This window comes from Carcharhinus amblyrhynchos, chromosome 22 (assembly GCF_965287045.1).
Source record: "Carcharhinus amblyrhynchos chromosome 22, sCarAmb.v2.hapA, whole genome shotgun sequence".
NCBI lineage: Eukaryota > Metazoa > Chordata > Chondrichthyes > Carcharhiniformes > Carcharhinidae > Carcharhinus > Carcharhinus amblyrhynchos.
The window spans coordinates 9,300,064-9,321,613 of NC_137345.1; the positions used below are offsets into that span (position 1 = coordinate 9,300,064).

A 21,550-nucleotide genomic window follows, 5' to 3' on the forward strand; every position below is an offset into this window, starting at 1 on the left:
TTGAGCTTATGCCACTATTTAATAAGATCACGGCTGATTTGTTCCTGCTGAGTTTCACGTTCCCATCTCCCCTCGGTAACTTGTGATTCCTTTACCTAACAATAAAAAGATTCAATGACACCCGGCTTCCATTACAATAACAAAACTGAAATAAATGTGATTGCTTCAAGTTTATGTTCAATTGTGAATAAAATGGAGAATTGTTGGTTATAAGATTTTTATTTCAGAAAATCATTACTGCGGCTAGGTACAAAAACACAACTTAATCTGTTCATCAGCATCCAGTATTCAAAATTCTTTCACAATAACGATGGGTTATTTGTTAGAGTGTATATAGTGTATAGACAAAAAAGTTCCAGTGAATCCATTCTTAACTGTGGACGCTCTGTAGTAAGGTAATGTTGTCTCCTTTCAGCATAACACGGCCTGAAAGAAAAGAAAAAACTTAATAGAAGGCTTCAATTAAAATAAATGACTGCTTCCACTACATCACAGGAGGCTATCAAGCCTGTGCTAATTCTTTGCAAGAGCAACTTAGCTTGTCTCATTCTTTCCCCTCATGCCTGTTTCCCTTCAGCTGCTTATTCCATTTCTTTTTAAAAGCTGCGACTGAATCTGTCTTTGCCACCCTTTCCGGCAGTAGATCACAAGCACAGCGGTGTAAAAATTTTTCCTCAGGTGTGCTCAGGGATTGGTGCTGGGTCCACTGTTATTTGTCATTTATATTAACAATTTGGATGAGAATTTAGGAGGCATGGTTAGTAAGTTTGCAGATGACATGAAGATTGGTGGCACAGTGGACAGTGAAAAAGGTTATCTCGGATTGCAATGGGATCTTGATCAATTGGGTCATTGGGCTGACGAATGGCAGATGGAATTTAATTTAGATAAATGTGAGGTGATGCATTTTGGTAGATCGAACCAAGGCAGGACTTACTCAGTTAATGGTAGGGCGTTGGGGAGAGTTATAGATCAAAGAAATCTAGGGGTACATGTTCATAGCTCCTTGAAAGTGGAATCACAGGTGGACGGAGTGGTGAAGGCGGCATTAGACATGCATTTCATTGGTCAGGACATTGAGTATAGGAATTGGGACGTCTTGTTGAAGTTATAGAAAGCGTTGGTAAGTCCATACTTGGAATACTGCGTACAGTTCTGGTCACCCTATTATAGAAAGGATATTAAACTAGAAAGAGTGCAAAGGAGATTTACCAGGATGCTATCGGGACTCGATTGTTTGAGTTAAAAGGAGAGACTGGATAGACTGGGATTTTTTCTTCTCTGGAGCATAGAAGGCTTAGAGGTGATCTTATAGAGGTCTATAAAATAATAAGGGGCTTAGATCAGCTAGACAGTCAATATCTTTCCCCAAAGGTAGGGGAGTCTAAAACCAGAGGGCATAGATTTAAGGTGGAATGGGATACAATACAAAACGGTCCAGAGGGGCAATTTTTTCACACAGGAAGTGGAGTGTCTGAAACAAGTTGACAAGGTAGTATTAGAGGCGAGTACAATTTTGTCTTTTAAAAAGCGTTTACAAAATTACATGGGTAAGGTGGGTATAGAGGGATATGAACCAAACTTGGCAATTGGCACTAGCTTAGTGGTTAAAAAAGGGGTGGCATGGACAAGTTGGGCCAAAGGGCCTGTTTCCATGCTATAAACCTCTATGACTCTTGTTACCTTAGGTTTCTTTGCCAATCACTTTAAATCTGTGTTCTCAAGTTCTTGACACATATGCCAATAGGAACACTCCCTTTCAAACTACTCTCTTTTCATTTAACCAAACATTGCCACGGTGCTAACCCTGGACACCTGCATCCAGATCCATTAACTCGAACAACTTCAGAAGCAAAGCTGGTAAATGTAGCCCAAGTCAACTTGGGTGAGAGAGTGGCAGCTGCTACACCCAAGACAGAAAGTTGGGGATTCAAATTCTCCTTTTAAAATTCAGACAAAATCTACTTTTCAAGGACTGGGCATTCTTTCAGATGAGATGTTAACCCACAGGTGCTATTAAGATGGGCTGGTTGGGTGCATTGGCCACACTAAGTTCTCCCTCAGTGTACCCTGTGTGGCAACTAGGGCATTTTCACAGCAGTAACACATTGCAGTATTAATGTAAGCCTACCTGTGACACTAATAAATAAATTTAAAAATATACTTGTTCAGGACATAAAAGATCCAATCACACTGAGCAGCAGTCTGGTCAGCAGTTCTCCCTTAATAAAACAGTGACTGGTCAGTGGCTAATTTGCAAGATCTTACTGGATAATTAATTCACGTCACCTTTGATAACGCAGTGGCTATATTACTTTTGAATGCACCTATCTTGCATTAATTTGATCTTTCTCTACATCCTAACTAATGACTGTAACACTACACTTTGCACTCTCCCCTTTCCTCCTTTATGTATGGTGTGCTTTGTCTGTTTAGCGCGCCAGAAACAATACTGTATACCACTGCATACCAATACATATGACAATAACAGATCAAATCAACAAGAATTTGTTGAGACAATCGAAGGGTGCTAAAAAGGCATGGTGTGAATGGAAGCATATTCTACACCTTATCTAGACAGCAACCATTCAGAACATTGGTGCAAAGAATAGTTTATAGGACAATTGAGCAAATTCAGCAGACATTTTGCAGTTAATTGAAATATTAGAGCCAGTAGTACTTGATTCCCAGTAGGAGTAACCATCTCTCACTTGCCCTGAACTTTTTTTAGCACACACTGAGAAACAGGGAAAGAAAGAAAAATATGGCTCACAACCCATTAACTTCACTGACTGTAAAGGCACTCAGGTAACACTACACAGCAAATAGTGTGGTAGATAGGTTAGCACAGTAAGAAGTCTCATAACACCAGGTTAAAGTCCAACAAGTTTATTTGGCAGCACTAGCTTTTGAAGTCTCAGGCCCCTCAGGTTGGTCATGGCACAAATCAATTCTGCCTCCCAGATTGCCTGGATCCATTATAGTTCGCCTACCGCCCCAACAGATCCACAGCAAATGCCACCTCCATGGTGCTACTGTCAACCCTGAAACTCCTACACAAAGTCACTTATGTCAGACTCCTATTTATCAACCACAGCTCAGCCTTCAATACCATGATTCCGACAGAACTCATCTCCAAACTCCAAGACCAGGAACTTGGTTCTCCCTCTGCAACTGGATTCTAGCCTTCCTAACCCACAGACCTCAATAAGTAAGTATAGGCAGCAACACCTCCTCAACGATCGTCCTCACCACCGGTGCCCCACAAGGCTATGTCCTCAGTCTCCTACTATATTCCTTACATACTTTTGACTGTCTCGCCAAAATCTCTTCCAACACAATTTTCACATTTGCCGATGACACCACCATAATGGGTCAGACCTCAAACAATGATGCTTTCCTGAGTACAGGAAAGAGAGAATTTGGTGAACTGGTCCAACGACAATAATCTCTCCCTCAATGTCAACAAAATGAAGGAGATAATCATCAACTTCAGGAGTGGTAGTGGATGACATGCCCTTGTCGACATGAATGAGGACCAAGTGGAAATGGTCGAGAGCTCCAGGTTTCTAGGTGTCCAGATCATCAACAATCCGTCCTCGTCCCTCCATGCCGATGCTATTGTTAAGAAAGCCCACCACAACCTCCACTTTCTTAGAAGACTAAGGAAATTTGGCATGTCTGCTACGACTCTCACCAACTTTTACAGATGCACCATAGAAAGCATTATTTCTGGTCGTATCACAGCTTGGCATGGTTTCTGCTCTGTCCAAGGCCATGAAAAACTATGAAGGGTCGTAAATGCAGCCCAGTCCATCAGCCTCTGATCCAGTGATTCTGTCCACACTTCCCACTGCTTTGGAAAAGCAACCAGCATTATGAAGGACACCACAAACATATTCTCTTCCACCTTCTTCCAGCAGGACAAAGTCTGAGGACATGTACCAACTGATTCAAAATCAGCTTCTTCCCTGCTGCCATCAGACTTTTGAACGGGACTACCTTGATTTTTCTCTACACCCTGGGCTATGGCTGTAACATTCCATCTGCTCACTCTCCTTTCCTTCTCTATGAACAGTATGCTTTGTCTGTATAGCGCACAAGAAACAATACTTTTCACTGTATACTAATACATGTGTCAATAAATCAAATCATATAGCCACCTGGTCAAGGTAATGATTCAATAAGCTTTAAATATCAAAAGTAGTCAACATGCATACTTCAACTGTACCAGCTGTACCACACGATAGTTATTAATTTAACATTTTTGATATTAGTCATTCTGATATCATCAAGTGATTTAGTTGAATGACAAGTCAAATTAACATTTTAGCAGAACAACACAACCAAATTTCAATAATTCAAAACAGAAGAGAGACCAAACCTTCCAGATGAATTACATCAGGATGGAGTTTTTTTTTTGCCTCTTTTATTCCAATTTTTCTACGTAACTCACATTCAGAGTAGATTTCCAGTGCACCTTCTCTGCCCACCCTCTTCCTCTTCAGTTCTTGCGGCAGAGACTGCCATGCCAGAGTGGGATGGTTTTAACACAAGAATTTACCACCTTAGTGCAAATCATTGTATTATGACATGGAAGGCTGCCACTTTAATATCTAGTAAATGAATAGAGTGTCAGCAAACTATTTATCATTGGGTGTGCAACACAATCAGACCCAAATCTCTAACATCTTGAATTCTTGTCCTAAGTTAACAATTAGGGGCAACAAATCTTGCCGACTTTCCTTTGTGCCAGTCTTCAGAAGTTGAAACCAACTGTAACTACACTGGCTGTGATCAGTTAACTCAAATATTTTCCACTCGGTGTATTTACCAAGTTATGCAGATCCACTGAAGCTATTTCAGATACTTTGATATGGCCACCTAGCTGCAATCCAATGCAAGTCCACCTTAATTCATTCCTTTTTCAGAAGGATGAAATCTCAAATGCACTAATCAGAATTTTGGTAGAGAAATCAAAGGAAAGAGTGTGTCTGAAGGAGGACACATCTTGGCAAATTGTAAATGAGGATAGGCGCTACACACAATTTGTTCCAACTGTTCATTAATAAAGATACACCACTGGACGACCAGGGCTTTATTAACCATGTTATGTCACTGATCAAGGTTAATGCTGGGTTCGTATCCCAACATGGAAACTTGTGGAATTAAAATTCAATTAATAATCCCAAAATTACAAAGCCGGTCTCAGTGATGGTGATTATAACTATCAATTGTTACTCATGTAGTACATCAATGCCTTTTAGGGAAGGAAATCTGCCATCCTTACCTGGTCTGGCCTACACATGACTCCAATGTGGACAGCAATGTGGTTGACTCTTAACTACCAGAGATGGCTTAGCAAGCCACTCAGTTAAAGGGCAATTAGAGATGGACAACAAGCACTGGTCTTGCCACTGACGCCCACATCCCATGACAGGATAAAGAAAGAAAAACTTACCCAATGGTTTTCTTGATTTTGATTTCATGTGAATTTCCTCTGCATCATCCAAAACAAGGTTCATGTATTCATCAAAGCCCTAAGGTTAAGAAAAATCAAATTAATTACTTTTCACAACAGCTGGGCCTGTCACTTGCCAAAAGTAGGGCAGAGGAGAAATCGCAAAGCTGGATCAAAATTCACAGTAACCTCGGGCTAAAATAGCATCAGCCCTGCGCCAGTATTGTGCAACAAATTACAAGTAATGGGTTTTATTTGAAAAAGAGACTTCTATAGCTAGAGTACAGGCTCAGCAGAGAGCTTCAGAAAATACTTTGGAATAGATTCTTACCAATTGCATTCGATATGTCTTTTATTCTTTATGCCATCTCCTTTTACACCCCAATGAGGTAAATAATCAGGTATTGTGGCAGTAATTAAGTCAAATATAAATGAGGGGCATACATCAGCTGGATCGTTAATATCTTTTTCCAAAGGTAGGGGAGTCAAAAACTAGAGGGCATAGATTTAAGGTGAGAGGGGAGAAATACAAAAGGATCCAGAGGGGTTATTTTTTCACATAGAGGGTGATGAGTGTCTGGAACAAGCTGCCAGAGGTAGTAGCAGAGGCGGGTACAATTTTGTCTTTTAAAAATATAGACAATTCCATGGATAAGATGGGTATAGAGAGATATGGGCCAAATGGGATTAGTGCAGGGGTTTAAAAAAAAGGGTGGCATGGACAAGTTTCCATGCTGCAAACCTCTATGACTCTATAAATGCTGTGCTCAGTAAGCCAATCTTCTTACTACTATTTGAGATCAAGACTCAACTCCAGTTAAAACCAGTAGCTTGCCTAAACTATACAAAAAATTTTGCAATTGGTTGAGGGGGAATATTTACCAGGGCACCAGAACACTGATCCTCAAATAGTGCCATAGTATCCAATACCCACTGCAACTGCCAAACACAGAGTTTAACATCTCAAAGAGGGTGATGCCAACAATGCCAATTTAAGGCACTACCCAAGTCATATACAAGATACAAGAGCACAACCGTGCATATTGAAAATGGTAGGAATGCATACATCTGTCAGCAAAGGTAAAGAAATTACAAATTAATGCCCCAGATTTAAGCAATCTATCTTTCCAAATGCTTGCTGACCTTCTGCACCTTTCTATTAATGTTGCCTTGTAGCCAACTGCTGAAGAGTTGCGGGGGGGGGGGGGGGGGGGGGTTAATTGGTGACAGTGAACGATTAAATTAAACCACTATCACTCAGTTTTGTACCTGCCCCAATGGAAAAAAGGGTACACCAGAAAAATTAATGGAGTCATATTTAGAGTGGCCTATTCCTGCTTCTATTTTCTACATAATTGGTGATTAGATTCACTTAATGCAATTCCAGACTTTCTGGCCAATTACTAACCAAAACAACCTGTTTAACTTTCCACTATCCCAGTTAACAGCACATCAGGACTACAGCTTAAATTTCGTACTTACAATTATACAGCCTTCTATCCTCATGTTGACTTGTTCATACAACCACACTTGGATCCTGGATCGCTAGAGTAAAGAAAAAAGGTATTTTAAGCTAGCAATAAATTATTTAAAGATATTTGAATTCCTGTTTGAATAAAACAGCATCCCTAAACAATGCAGTGCCCCTCAGCAATGAACTGAAGAGTCAGTCTAGATTTTGTGCTCAAATCTCTGAAATGGAGTTTGAACTCATGACTCCAGAACTAATGTAGCAAAGTCATATTAATGAACTGCATTTATTTATCAGGGCAACAATTAAATATCACTATGCAAGGCTTAATTATGGAAAAGATTATGGAAATGACATGTACTTACATTTTGAAGATATCTGAAAATAAGATTCTGTTGCATTTGCAGTTAAGGAATGCAGGCACATTCAAGTTATACAGTAAGCCTCTCTGCAGCAAAATCTGGATATACCTACATGTTCCCTATAACCAGTCCATGGCATACTCACCACCCAAATGCAATTATATTAGCGCTACCTCAAATTGCTCACAAACACAGCATGTGACCCAACTTACCTATAAACTTCCCCAGGTGGATTTATTCAAGTGAGTGGTGACAAGCCATTCAGCTTCAAAAACCATCACAAACTCAAAGCCAGCATTCACAGACACATTTCCAGAAGACATTCCCTGGGATCAGGAAAAGGAACTCAGGCCATTTTCCTCTCTTTACCCAGCTGAATTGAATTCAGCAGTCGTGTCTACGCCTGGGTCTGGTCAAAGTCAGCAAAGTAAGGGTGCTCCTGATTTGTACTGGACAGGCACTCCACCAACTGGGTGAGATTCTCCCCCGATATCTAAAACAATTATTAATGCCGAAATCTTATCTGGCTGACAGTGTTCGATTCTGTATGTCTGAATTCGGTATGCCCTAGTCCAAGCCTTCATTTATCATAGAAACGCCCCAGTAAATGTGTCAACAATATAGAAACTTCCTAAGTAAACGTACCAACACTACATTCTCCTATCTTTTCTGATGCCTTTGAGGATTGAAGGATACGACTAAAACGTCACACTCCTACACGGGAAGTTGCCTATACAAACATGGATCTAGAAACTTATAATCCTAATATTGCTGACTTTGAAACAATGCAATTACTTGCATTCCCTGTTTCATTCACTCCATGCATTTAATCTCACCACCAAAAGCACTTCTAATGAAGGAACAATGCTCCAAAACCTTGCGATTTCAAATAAACCAGATGGACTATAACCTGGTGCCATGTAACCACTCGAGTCCATTTCAGTCCGACATCTTCACCAAAAGGCTATGCACCTTATTCATCCATCAGCTGTGACCTGTATTTGGCTCCCAGTCAAGCAATGTCATAGAACCTCCTACAGTCCAGGAGACCATTCAGCCCAATGAGTCCACCTAACCAGCACATCTTTGGACCGTGGAAGGAAACTGAAGCATCTGGAGGAAACCCATGCAAACACAGGGAGAACATGCAAACTCCACACAGATTGTCATCCAAGGCTGGAATTGAACCTAGGTCCTTAGAGCCGTGAAACAACAGTGCTGACCACTGTGCCACTGTGTGCTATTTAAATGCAAACTGGACTCGCTTGGGACTTGCCACACGCAACCCAATAGCTGAGTGGATATAAAATTAATACTGAAACTTGTCCAGGCCTCTGTTCACCGAACATCAAACATAGAGTCACAGAGCAATACAGCATGAAAACAAGCCCTTCAGCCCAACCAGTCCATACCGAACATGGTGTCCTCCCAGCTAGTCCCAATTGACCATGTTTGGCCCATATCCCTCTAATCCTTTCCCATCCATGTACTTATTCAAATGCTTTTTAAATGTTGTTGTACCTGCATCGACCACTTTTTCTGGCAGCTCATTCCATATACGCACCACCCTCTGCATGAAGTTGCCCCTCAGCTCTCCTTTAAATCTCTCCCCTCTCATCTTAAACTTGCTCCCAGTTTTCAATTCTTCTTCCCTGAGAAAAGGCTATGTGTGTTCATCCTACCCACGCCTCTTCTGATTTTATACATTTCCCATGCTGCAAACCAAGTTATTTAGTGTTTTGCCATCAATCCGCTTCTCAGTTTTTAAGTGGAACGGTGGAGAAGCTCTTTTTAAACAAAAAATGTTTAAGGTCCCAGCTTTGAGCTGAATGAAAATGGAGCTGGTGCGTGAGACAAGGCATCAAGCAGCTGGTTAACACGCATCGATGAACGCACATAGTCTTTTCCCAGGGAAGAGCAATTAAAAATTAGAGGGGGGGGGGGGGGGGGGGGGAGATTTAAAAGGAAGCTGAAGGGCAACTTCTTCACACAGAGGATGATGCATGTCTGGAATGAGCTGCCAGAGAGAAGGTGGTTGACGCGGGTACAACATTTAAAAGGCATTTGAATAAGTATATGGATAGGAAAGGGTTAGAGGAATATGGGCCAAACGTGGTCAATTGGGAGTAGCCTGGAAGGCAGCATGTACCGGTTTGTCTGAAGAGCCTGTTTCCGTGCTATATTTCTCTGTGCCTTTATGTTTAGTGTGGGGTGAGGAGAGGCCTGGGTTTCAGTATTAAGTTAATTTTATATTCACCCAGCTACCGGGTTGCACACGGCAAATCCCAACCGATCGGGGAAGAGAGCGCGGCCGCAGCCAAAGACAGGCCCGAGGCCCGAGCTCCCCAGGACTGGGGTCTCCAAGCCCGGGCTCCTCAGGCCTGGACTCCCCATGCCCGGGATCCTCAGCCTTCAGAGCTATAATCCAACCTCGCCGCCCGCCTCCCTCAGCCTCAGTCTCCGTCCCCATCTCCGCCGCCGCCGGCTGAAGGATACGATGGGCTGCACCATCACTTTCTGCACTTTCTGGGCCTGCCCGCGGTACGCCATGTCGCCGGCTTCGGGAGGCAGTGAGGAAACAAAATGGCGGCGGCGGCGCTGGCTTCCTCCCGCCGCCCGCGCGAGGGACCCTGGGAACGGGGAGGCGGGGCCCCACAACCTCTGACCACCCCCACCGCGCGCACGCTGCCATGCCAACCAGGTGTGGGCGGAGCCTGAGGGTGGCACCCTCCAGGTGGCTCATTAATCTGGAGTGGCCAACCCGCCAGGAATTGGAGCTGAATCTTTCAGACGCTGCTGGCTGCAACCCTGGAGAAATATTTAAAAAAAAGTTTTTTGGTGACTTTGAACAATTCACCTCGCCAAGCATTGAACATGGGAAAAAGGCTGGTTTACTGATAGTAAACACAGTAAGTCTCACAACATCAGATTAAATTCCACCAGGTTTATTTGGTAGCACAAATCACTAGCTCTCGGAGCAGTGAAAGCTAGTGGCGTTTACTACCAAATAAACCTGTTGGACTTTAACCTGGTGTTGTGAGACTTATTATTGTGTTTACCCCAGTCCAACGCTGGTATCTCCACATCATTACTGATCGTAAGGCATCATCCAGTTGGGTAATGAGTTTTTTTTAATGGGCGGGGCAGCATTCAATGTCCATCCTTAAGTTTATTCATTAGTGTCACAAATAGGCTCACATTAACACTGCAATGAAGTTACTGTGAAAAACCCCTAGTCGCCACACTCCAGCACCTATTCGGGCACAGAGGGATAATTTAGCATTGCCCGAGCACTTAACCAGCACATCCTTGGGAGGAAACAGGAGCACCCAGAGGAAACACCTGTAAAAGTGGGGAGAGCATACAGTCTCTGCACAGACAGTGACCTAAGCAGGAATCAAATCCTGGGCCCCCTTGCGGTGGTGTTGGTATGCTGTCTTATTGAACTGCAGTCCATGCACTGTAGGAAGGGAGCTCCAGACCTTGACCCAGCAACAATGAAGAAATGGTAATATGGTTCTAAGTTAGGATTGCACAAGACTTGGAAGGGAACTCATAGCCAGATGATATTTCCTTACATCTGCTGCCCTTGTTCATCAAGATGATAGAAATTACACAGTTGGAAGGTTATATCTAAGGAGGCTTGGTGAATTGCTGCAGTGCATCTTATAAATGGTCCACACTGCTGTCAGTGTTTTGATGGTGGATGTTGTCAATAAAGGAGACTTTGTCCTGACAGTGTCTCAAGTGCTGTTGGAGCTGTACTCATCCAGTCAAGTGGAGGATATTCCATTATATTCCTGCTTTGTGGCAGAAAGGCTTTCGGGAGTTAGGAGCGGAGAATTTCCAACAGCTCACCTGCTTTTGCAACTACAGTATTTATATGGCTTGTTCAGATTAACCCCAGGATGTTAAAGTTGTGGAATTTAGCAATCAGAAAGCCATTGAATGTCAAGGGCACAGCCTCAAGATAAAAGGAGGGGCGGTTTAGAACGGAGTTGAGGAGGAACTTCTTCACTCAAAGGGTGGTGAATCTCTGGAATTCTCCGCCCGTTGAAGTGGTGGAGGCTGCCTCGCTAAATATTTTTAAGACGCGGGTTGATGGGTTTTTGATAAGAGAGGGGATTAAGGGTTATGGGGAGAAAGCGGGAAAGTGGAACTGAGCAGCGACAGATCAGCCATGATCTTATTGAATGGCGGGGCAGGCTCGAAGGGCTAGTGGCCTACTCCTGCTCCTATTTCTTATGTTCTTATGTAAACTACACAAGTTGAACAATATAGTCATTTTATTACAAAGAAAATGTTACATATTCAGTGTTTACATACACTCATAAATAAAATCACCCAGTAGGATGGATCATGTCAAATAAACCAAAAGTACAACAGATAAATCAAAGGGCACAAGAGCAGAAATATTAGAAACACAGGCTATTTCTCTTAAGTTCTAAACACATAAATGATATAGTCAACCTAAATGCAGACCATAATTGAACAAAAATATTTTACAATGTTTCATAAAGAACAGGTTGAAAGCATTGCCTCTGCAGAATACTGACAAAGACTGCTTTAAAGAAGCAACTTAAATATTTTACAGGACAGCAACTGCTCTGGAACACATCGCCGCATTTTTGTATGGACACTTTACAGTGAAGTAAAATACATAGGTGTTTCTCAATCATCTTAAAAATATTTGTTCCATATCAGTCAGTGACAGGTGTGAAGTCCATCATATTAAGGTACAGGAAGCTGAGGAAGAAAGTTCCACCAGCAAACTGACCTTCATTATCACTATGGTACAATGGTTTAGTGTATTACCAGCAGCCTTAAAAGGTCTGTTTTTGAAGCAAATCAACGAACCAGCTCTTGGACTCTTGAGGGGACTGCAGCGCTAGTTATTCCGTTTCTTCCCAGTCCCATACAACGTTAACAATGACCCTAGTGTGCAGTAGCTGCTGCCTTTTGAGCAGCGTTTCAGAATTATTTCTGGAGTGCAAAGACCAGCAGCTGCAGTATTCTAGTCTCAAACTTGAAATTTGTTGCTGATCGACGGCTGGGGAAAACAGAACGAGAGATGCGGGGGAAGGAATAATCCATTTGAACCAGACATCAAAAATTAAACTATTTCTGCTGAGCAGACAGTGAACAGTTTAACTTAAGGCACTACAAATATACACCAGACTTGGTAACAACTCCTTGAAGTGGAGCGAACGATTTTGTCTAAACCCCTCTGACTGCAAAGCTCTTACAGTGGATATGTATACTTTAATGTGAATAGTCCTTCACCAATGACCGAACTGACTTTTCTCCTTGCAAGTCTCTTTCAAAGTTCACATCCAAAATCCTGCAGGATTAGATTTTCTTCAGCTTTACCAACTCGCCACACCGTGATGAGACAATCAAAGGTTGACTTTGGCACTCCATGCAATCTGATCAATTGGATTGCTATAGTAGATTACTGGCTTTATAGATAAACAACAGCACATTCCAATACAAAGCCTCATACTCTTAGGAGTCCTTAGGATATTCATCTTTCAACATTATGTTGGAAACAACAGGTAGCCTGGCTACTCTTAAAGTTACCATATAGAAACTTCACTTCCTTGGACACTGTTGGATTCTTCACTGGCAGCATTACTACATCCTTAATATATCTCCAAGTTACAAACTCTGGCTCTTCCAGCATATTCAGCCAAGAATAACATACAACTATGGCCTGTATCTCTTCATAATCCAGCCAAACAACCAATATAGCATCAAATGTTTTTGATCATTCTGTTAGATTAGCCAAAACATCCAACTGCATTTGAGAATACATCTCCAATAAACACTGCTAACATATAGCTGTCTTCTGTTCATTTAGCTGGCTTATTACTTTAAGGTAAATTAGGAGTACCTGTGATTCCTTAAACTTGCTGTTGTACCAGTTACGATGTGAATGCAATGCATTATACAAAGTAAAACTAGTTAATCCACTTCCACAAAGAGAACAGAATGGTCTGCAAACACCCAATTATTCTATCTGAATACCCGTATGTTCGGGCAGGAGACTTCCACAATTTAAATCTGACACATGTGGTGCGGTACAAGAGGAAACGTGGGGCAAAGATGGAAATATCTTAACAGTGGACTATAAACTGCTGACCAAACATATGTTAAGAGATAAACACCATCTATGCAACAGTAATGCAAATTAACATGGTGCTAAATGTTCAGAATCACCTGGGAACCAAAAACATACATGCTTCTCAAAGTATTAGAATAAATGTGAAGCAGTCCCAGTAACATTCACACACTGCATCAAACAGGTAGTTTGCAATGGTGTCCGGGACTCCGATGTAAAGTTTATTCTTCTTTCAAATGTGTGTTGGAGTCCTGAAATGCTGATTGCTGTGTTACCTGACAATTTGATGTGGTTAAATGTTAAATTTGTGATCATCTTTGTTAAGCATACAACATCAGAACTCTTGCAATTACACAGCCTTGTGTACAATCCAAAGTCATTTTTTAATACAAATGCCGAGGCAGCTCCATATACTTTTCACTTAGCCTTCGGCTAGGAATGGCTCTGCATATAAAACAAACATGCAGAGAACTAGCCTTAATATCATTATTACTGTTGGCAGGTGAGATTGGGATAGGTGGATGTTCCTATGAAGGAGCCACGACTAAGAATGAAAGTATTATGAAATAAGAACCAACACCATTATTGCTGCTGCACTGTTGGTGGGTTATGGTCAAAGTCTTTGCGTCAAAGCTGACAGAAAAACATCTCCAGACTGTATCACTGGGTTTTCTTCAACTGTAAATCCAAAAGCGGGATAATAATCGCACCACTTTTTCCACTTGTTTTTGGGAGGGCTTGGGGAAAGTGAGGTCAGCGATCAAAAGGTTGTAATTAATCAGTTAATTCAGTTGGTCGTAATACCAGCATGTGTTTAAAAACAGATCTGGCTTCTGACTGTACACGATATGCAGACATAGCTCTGGTTACAGCTTTAAAAATGTGGACAGCCCGAATCGAATACAAAAACGTAGGTCCAAATTAATCTCCGCTTATCATGTGGGAAATTCCGTTTGAATCAGTTTGACAGGTCCAGGAAAAAAAGATGCTTAACAGGGCCTTCAGCTGTCAATCATCTCAGACAGTTCAAGCAACAAGGCATCTTCATCCTTCCCAGGGTCCAGGTCGATTTCTGCTTCAAGTTTATCATCTGAGAATTCTTTCATTAGCTCTTCAAAATCATCCTCTGATGGTAGCGTCTTGGATGCAGCAGAACTCAGCCTCCGAACTTTAGAAGGCACTCGGGGAGGAGAAAAGCTATGGAGCTCTGGTTCCGATGTACCAGATGACTTGCTTTGTCCGGCACGATTAACGTTCCTGGAAAGAAAGGAATCAAGTTAACTGCCCAGATATGCACTTTGGCAACCATTAACTAAATTGCTCCTTAAATTTTAAAACTACAACTATTGGCGTTAACCATAGAAATGCAACAATCATTTATTGCTACACAATCTCTTCAGGGAGAGGTTAATTCTTCCCTATCAATCCCATCTAGAAGCTGCTAAATTATAACATACAGCATCCACATAGCCATTCTTCCAGTCTGACCCTGACAGTAAGCAATAAGAATCAAGTCACTAGGGGATCATTCTGCTGAATCTGCGCTGCATCCCTTCCAGTTAACATATTTATTCTTAGTGTCTAGAATTGAGCGCAGTACTTCAAGAAAGGATTTGGCCAAGGCCTTGTGCAACTGAAGCATTGCTTCCTCTCTATTCCAGCTCCCTTGGGGAAAAAAAAACATTCTGCTAACTCTTAATTATCTTCTGTATTTGTAAACTTGGTGTTTGTGCCTCCACATTCAACCCACTTTCAGCCTGCCCAGTTCCTAGTCTCTTTTCACGAAGTAAATATTCAGATCTGCCTCTAATGGAGGCTACACTTCCCGAAATTGCACTCCATCAGCCAGTTTTATCCACCTATTTAATCTATATCTCTTTGAAACTTCCTGGTCTTCTCTATATAACTCATTGTGCTGTTATATGTGTTTGCTTGTACTTATCATTGCTGTTCTTCTTCCATCCTCTTTCCTCAAATGCACAGCTCCACTCTCACCATTTCATAAATAAATGTCAACTCTTCCTCCCACACTTTTCCATTGCAGTTCTGTTTGCAAGTTGTCCAATTGTATTGATATGGATTGAGGAGTGTGCCTGGGTGCAGCCCAGGTAAGTCTTTTTTTGCAGGATTATGGAAACTTGATGAAAGATTGCAGCTTTGAAACCTTCTATGCAAAATAATGAGACTGAGACCTCACCTTTCCGTGGACCTTTCTGGCACCTGCAAAGCTGGAGAGGTTATCTCTTCTCTCTGAACTGGTGATGTTGTAGACTGGAGGACAGAAAACGTAAAAGTATGTCTATGACATTCGCTTCAGACATAGAACAAACATTTACTAAATTGCCAAAAAGGGGCTGATGGCAAGCTACCTTATAAGAAATGACAGGAAAGCTACACACAAATCATATCATAGGAAAAAGTCTGAACAAGGACCACCACAGCTTATTAGATATTGAGTATCCTGGAATTCAGAATGTGGTACAAGAGGAATAAATGGGATTAGCACAAGAAATAAAGTGCCTACCAATCCTGAGTTATATAGCACAAGGACTCACTTTGCCCACAATATGAGGCAGAGTAGTAGACACTATTACATTGCACCCAAAAATCTTCCAGCTCTCCCAAAACTTTTGATTTATTTTTGTCACATGTATTGGTATTTGGTGAAACGTATTGTTTCTTGCCCGTTATACAGACAAAGCATACCATTCATAGAGAAGAAAAGGAGGATGCAGACTGGAGTATTATAGTCATAACTTCGAACAAATTCCTCTCATTTCCTAAGGTCCATACACCGGTAGACGATGTGACCACACAGCCCTGATTGCCAAGTGTATAGTTTTTAAAAGGGTGTAGAAATTATTTGGGGTGTGTTTGCACGCACGCGTGTGTGTGGGCATGTGCGTGGGTGTGGCAGTGGAATATTCATCATCCGTGCCTGCATCCAGGAACATGAAAATTAGCTGCGAACTAACCTCTGTTTCCTAGCCTACATCCATTGTTCAGTCACCCCAAGGTAGCAGGGGCAAGACTGGTAAATGGTATTGTGCGGCAGAAACAAAACCAGAATCTCCCCTTCTGACATTGTCTTGATGCAGTAACTAGTGCAATCCATGACCCATAGATATTAAAATGCATTTCACATTGAGATGAGGAGAGATTCTCTGAATCTACAGGAACTCTTGAGATGCTTGTTCATTTTTGATACAGGGACAGGAGTGAAGATGCAGGGAGGGGAGAAAAAGGTCTTCCAACTGTCCAGTTAATTAGAGTAATTCTTTAGCCTGCCACGTAAAAATGAACAGAAGTGTGGCTGCATCATGTAAATAAAAGGCATCGACAAGAGGGTCTTACTGTAATGATCTTCTCCGCTGCTGGCTGCTTCGTTAGATCAGTAGTTACAGTGTTGAGCGGTTTAACTGCCATAATGCTGGAAGGATGGATGTCAGGAGATTTGCGTTTCTGGCTGAGCCTCACAGGACAGGAGTTCTTCACAAATGATGGTTTCACATTTAACTTGGGTTTCACTGTTAAAAAAAAAAGATGGAGATTAGGGAGCCATGGGAGTCAGAATACAGTAACAACCCAATGAAAATGAGTCATGAAAAACTAATATAACAGTCTCCAACCCTCCTATGTTCTTTTCAATAATCCATTGATATATTAAAAAATGCATTAGTCCTTAGCAGGAATCAGTGTCCAGTTCCCAGCACCGCAAGAAGCTCAGCTTGCCTCAGGAGTCCAGTCTCTAGATGCATTACTAGACATTCCCATTTTGTTTCCTCCCGATTCCCCACTGTACACACTCCACGATCCATCAACTTGCCAAGCCGTCAACACCAATAAACTAAAAACAAAAAAAAATGGAGGAAGCAGCAGGAAAGATTTAGAAGAAAAACTGTCTCAGTCTCAGGTTAAGAAAAAATAATGTCAAATTTCTTAATAGAAAAGAAATTCAGCACAGCTGTGAAGTTCTGAAATGTTAGATAGGATTTGACAGAATGTCAGCAAGCAAATGTAATTTCAATGAGCAACTCAGTTCAGAAACTTTATTGGTTGCTGCTGTTGGCTACAGATGCAGAGACACGATGGGGAATCTTCATCAGTAGCAACTCAACTATTCACCAGCAACTGAGCAGCAAATAGTTGGCACAGACACATCGTTGGTGCTTGGAGCCAGTACAATTTTTTTTTAGTGACAGGCTCAGAAGCATAATCTCAATAAAACACCTGTATCAGAATTAATCACTGTTCAAGCTTGCTGTAAATGTCAGCCAGGTAAAAGCGCTACCTGGTCCCAGTAACGTGGACACTATGACTCAAGGTGAGGAGCACTTCATGAGAGAAATGCAGGCAAATGCTCCAACTCATCTTTGTGCTGAATCATCCAGCAGTACTGGAAGGAAAGTTTGTGACAAAAATATGAATCTTCATCAGTCTCAACTCAACTAGCCACCAGCTGCTCAGTTTCTTGCTGAGCTTCTTGGTATGCTGGGAACTGGACACTAGTTCTTGCTAAGGGCTAATGCATTTTTCTCAAGCGTCACAGAATAGTCAAGCTCTCGTAATCTTTATCGAAGTGAGAGAGTAAAAGAGGAACAGATGACACTTTTATCGTCTGCTTTGATTTGAGCAAAAAGAACAGCATATCTACTAATATTCTAGAAATTAGCAGGCTTCATCGCTAGCAACTGGAGAAGGCATGAAGAAACAGGCCAAGAACATGCAGAGGCAAGCAACCACATGTAAATGAAAATGCAAGACATATACCTTTCAGAGCAAGTGGGGGTTCAGCCACTTCAGGTTTGGCAGCAGCCAGCTTCTCTTCTGTCTTAACGGTGGACCGTTCAGTTACGAGACGGCTGTTTGGTTTCAGTTCTGTCGAGGCTGCAGGCTGCTTGCCCTGCTCAGCAGCCTGGCTCTCACAGTTCGTTTTGTTTGCAATCACCTGTTCTCCCAGCAGGGTTTGACTCGGCTGTTTCTCGGTTTCCTGCAGCTGTCGAAGGCGTTTCTCCTTCAGTATTTCTTCAAAACTTTTAACTTGCACGTTCTGCAATCTTGGACATTCCTTTCCATTTGCAGACTGCAAGAGAAGTTGACAGGAATTACAGGGAATGTATGGCACAGAAACAGGCCATTCGGCCCAACTAGTCCACGCCATCACTTGTGCTTCAAATCGAGCCTCCTCCCACCTTTCATCATCTAAATTTACTGTTGTAACTATCTCTCCTATGCTTGCCTAGATTTCCCTGACACACATGTACACATCACTTCAACCACTCCCCATGGTAGCAAATTCCTCGTTCTAAACTATTCTATGGATAAAGAAGCTTCTTCTGAATTACATATTGCATTTATTGATGATTATCCTTTATTGATGGTCTCGTTATGCTCTTCCACACAAGAGGAAACATTCTGTCTGTCTCCACTCTACCAAAACCTTAGACCTCTATTAGGTCACCTGTTATAAGTACGTAGGCTCAGTGATTTGCACTGCTGCCTCTTAGCACCAGGGACTCGGGTTTAATTCCCAGGTTGGGTCTCTCATGAAGTGTTCCTCACCTTGAGTCACGGTGTCCATGTTACTGGGACCAGGTAGCCCTGTTACCTGGCTAACGTTGACAGCAAGCTTGAACAGCAATTGGGTTGTGCACAATGTGCATGTTCTCCCTATGTCTGCGTGGGTTTCCTCCGGGTGCTCCAGTATCCTCCCACAGCTCAAAAAGATGAGCTGGTTAGGTGCATTGGCCATAATAAATGCTCCCTCAGTGTACCTGAACAGGCACCGGAGTGTGGTGAATAGGGGATTTTCACAGTAACTTCATTGAAGTGTTAATGTGAGCCTACTAGTGATACCAATAAATAAATGTTTTTCAAGAGCTAAGAGACCCAGCCTTTTGATCCTTTCCTGACATGTATTACCACGCACTTCTTGGAATAATCCTTGTAAATCTTCTCTGCAACCACTCCAGTCCCAATACATCTTTTTTTATAATATGGTGACCAGAACTGTACACAGTAATTCAAAGTATGGTGTACATAAGAACATAAGAAATAGGAGCAGGAGTAGGCCATCTAGCCCTTCGAGCCTGCGCTGCCATTCAATAAGATCATGGCTGACCTGAAGTGGATCAGTTCCACTTTCCCGCTTTCTCCCCATAACCCTTAATTCCCCTGTCTATCAGAAACCTATCTACCCGTGACTTAAATATATTTAGCGAGGTAGCCTCCACCACTTCAACGGGCAGAGAATTCCAGAGATTCACCGCCCTTTGAGTGAAGAAGTTCCTCCTCAACTCTGATCTAAACCGCTCCCCCCCTTATCTTGAGGCTGTGCCCTCTCGTCCTGCTATCCTTTCTAAGCGGGAAGAATCTCTTTACTTCTACCTTATCCATCCCCTTCATTATCTTATACGTCTCTATAAGATCCCCCTTCAGCCTTCTGAACTCCAATGAGTACAGGCCCAGTCTATTTAGTCTCTCTTCATAGGCCAACACTCTTATGTTCTTATAAGAACATAAGAAACAGGAGCAGGAGTAGGCCATCTAGCCCTTCGAGCCTCCCCCGCCATTCAATAAGATCATGGCTGATCTGTCGTGGCTCAGTTGCACTTTCCCGCCCTCTCCCCATAACCCCTAATCCCCTCGCTTATCAAAAACTCATCAACCCGCGTCTTAAAAATATTTAGCGAGGCAGCCTCCACCACTTCAACAGGCAGAGAATTCCAGAGATTCACCACCCTTTGAGTGAAGAAGTTCCTCCTCAACTCCGTTCTAAACCACCCCCCCTTTATCTTGAGGCTGTGCCCCCTAGTCCTACTGTCCTTTGAGCGGGAAGAGTCTCTCCACCTCTATCCTAGCCATCTCATTCATCATCTTATATGTCTCAATGAGATCGCCCCTCATTCTTCTAAACTCTAACGAGTACAAGCCTAGTTTATTCAGCCTCTCCTCATAGCTCAACCCCGTCAACTCCGGTATCAGCCTAGTAAACCTCCTCTGCACTCCCTCCAAGGCCAAAATATCCTTGCGTAAGCGCGGCGACCACAACTGCACACAGTACTCCAGCTGTGGCCTCACCAATGCCCTATACAGCTGCAGCAAGACCTCCCTACTTTTATATTCAATCCCCCTCGCTATGAAGGCCAGCATCCCATTCGCCTTTCTGACCACCTGCTGCACCTGCAGGCTGGGTTTTTGCGACTCATGCACAAGGACCCCGAGGTCCCTCTGCACCGTAGCATGCTGCAGCTTTTCGCCTTTTAAATAATAATCCCTCTTACTATTATTTCTGCCAAAGTGGATAACCTCACACTTGCTAACATTATACTCCATCTGCCAGGTCCTCACCCACTCGCTCAGCCTATCCAGATCTCTCTGCAGACTTTCCACACCCTCCACGCAATTTGCTTTCCCACTCATCTTTGTGTCATCAGCAAATTTTGTCACTCTACATTCAGCCCCCTCCTCCAGATCATCTATATAAATGGAAAACAGTTAAGGCCCCAGCACCGATCCCTGTGTAACCGAAGTTTGCTACAGGTTTAGCATAACTTTTCAATTTTATTCCTCCAGAATCAAAGCCTCGTGCTTGGTTTGCTTTTTTAGAGAAAGAAAACCACCATATTAACCGGCAATGCTATTTTTACTGTTCCTTTGCTCCTCTATGCCATTTACATTTCTATTTTCAAGTAATACACAGCCCCTGTTTTCCTGATCAAAATCTAACATCATTCAATTTCTGAAATTAATTTCCAAATATATTGAAGGTTACTTTTCAAACTGTGCTACTCTTCTCTCTCAAAAGATTCACCTGTGAATATTTTCTGTATTCAGAATAAAATTTACTTGCAATTTTCTCCATGATTAGAGTCCAGTCTAGATGATGAGGAGAATCTCTTTTCCCAAAATTGTAAATTATCATCAATAAACATTTATTTCAGCTGCTGTGAAGAAGAAATAACTTTTAAGGACCATAGGATGCCCACTATTCTCATCAGTTGCACCAACCTTATTAGTTTCCACTGTGTCTCCCTGGATGGCAGCATCCGTTGACTGCAAGTTTGTTGGTTCAACATCTGCCTTTTCTGGCTTGACAGCTTCTGCTTAAAAGATAATATAAAAGTTCTAAATTT

At 42.2% G+C, this 21,550-nt stretch overlaps 2 protein-coding genes across 8 annotated transcripts in view; both read right to left on the minus strand.

Moving 5' to 3' along the window:
- Positions 1 to 200: 200 nt before the first annotated feature.
- snrpe (small nuclear ribonucleoprotein polypeptide E) lies at positions 201 to 9,929 on the minus strand. Its single transcript, XM_080209828.1, has 5 exons — positions 9,791 to 9,929; positions 7,298 to 7,324; positions 6,944 to 7,006; positions 5,462 to 5,540; positions 201 to 426 (listed from the first exon to the last, which is right to left on the minus strand). Exons 1-5 carry the CDS (start codon positions 9,842 to 9,844, stop codon positions 371 to 373), a joined length of 279 nt encoding a protein of 92 aa, XP_080065954.1. The 5' UTR covers positions 9,845 to 9,929; the 3' UTR covers positions 201 to 370.
- A 1,633-nt stretch (positions 9,930 to 11,562) lies between these two features.
- Positions 11,563 to 21,550, minus strand: part of zc3h11a (zinc finger CCCH-type containing 11A) — a 35,457-nt gene continuing 25,469 nt past the window's right edge. For 5 of the 7 annotated variants that reach the window (XM_080209831.1, XM_080209834.1, XM_080209829.1 and 2 more), the window contains 5 exons: positions 21,426 to 21,520; positions 18,186 to 18,498; positions 16,770 to 16,942; positions 15,613 to 15,686; positions 11,563 to 14,672 (listed from right to left, as the gene is read on the minus strand). In XM_080209831.1, the coding sequence (XP_080065957.1) occupies positions 14,417 to 14,672; positions 15,613 to 15,686; positions 16,770 to 16,942; positions 18,186 to 18,498; positions 21,426 to 21,520 (911 nt within the window). In that variant the 3' untranslated portion in view covers positions 11,563 to 14,416. The remainder of the gene's footprint in view (positions 14,673 to 15,612; positions 15,687 to 16,769; positions 16,943 to 18,185; positions 18,499 to 21,425; positions 21,521 to 21,550) is intronic. The other 2 variants (XM_080209836.1, XM_080209835.1) reach the window with 1 other exon arrangement.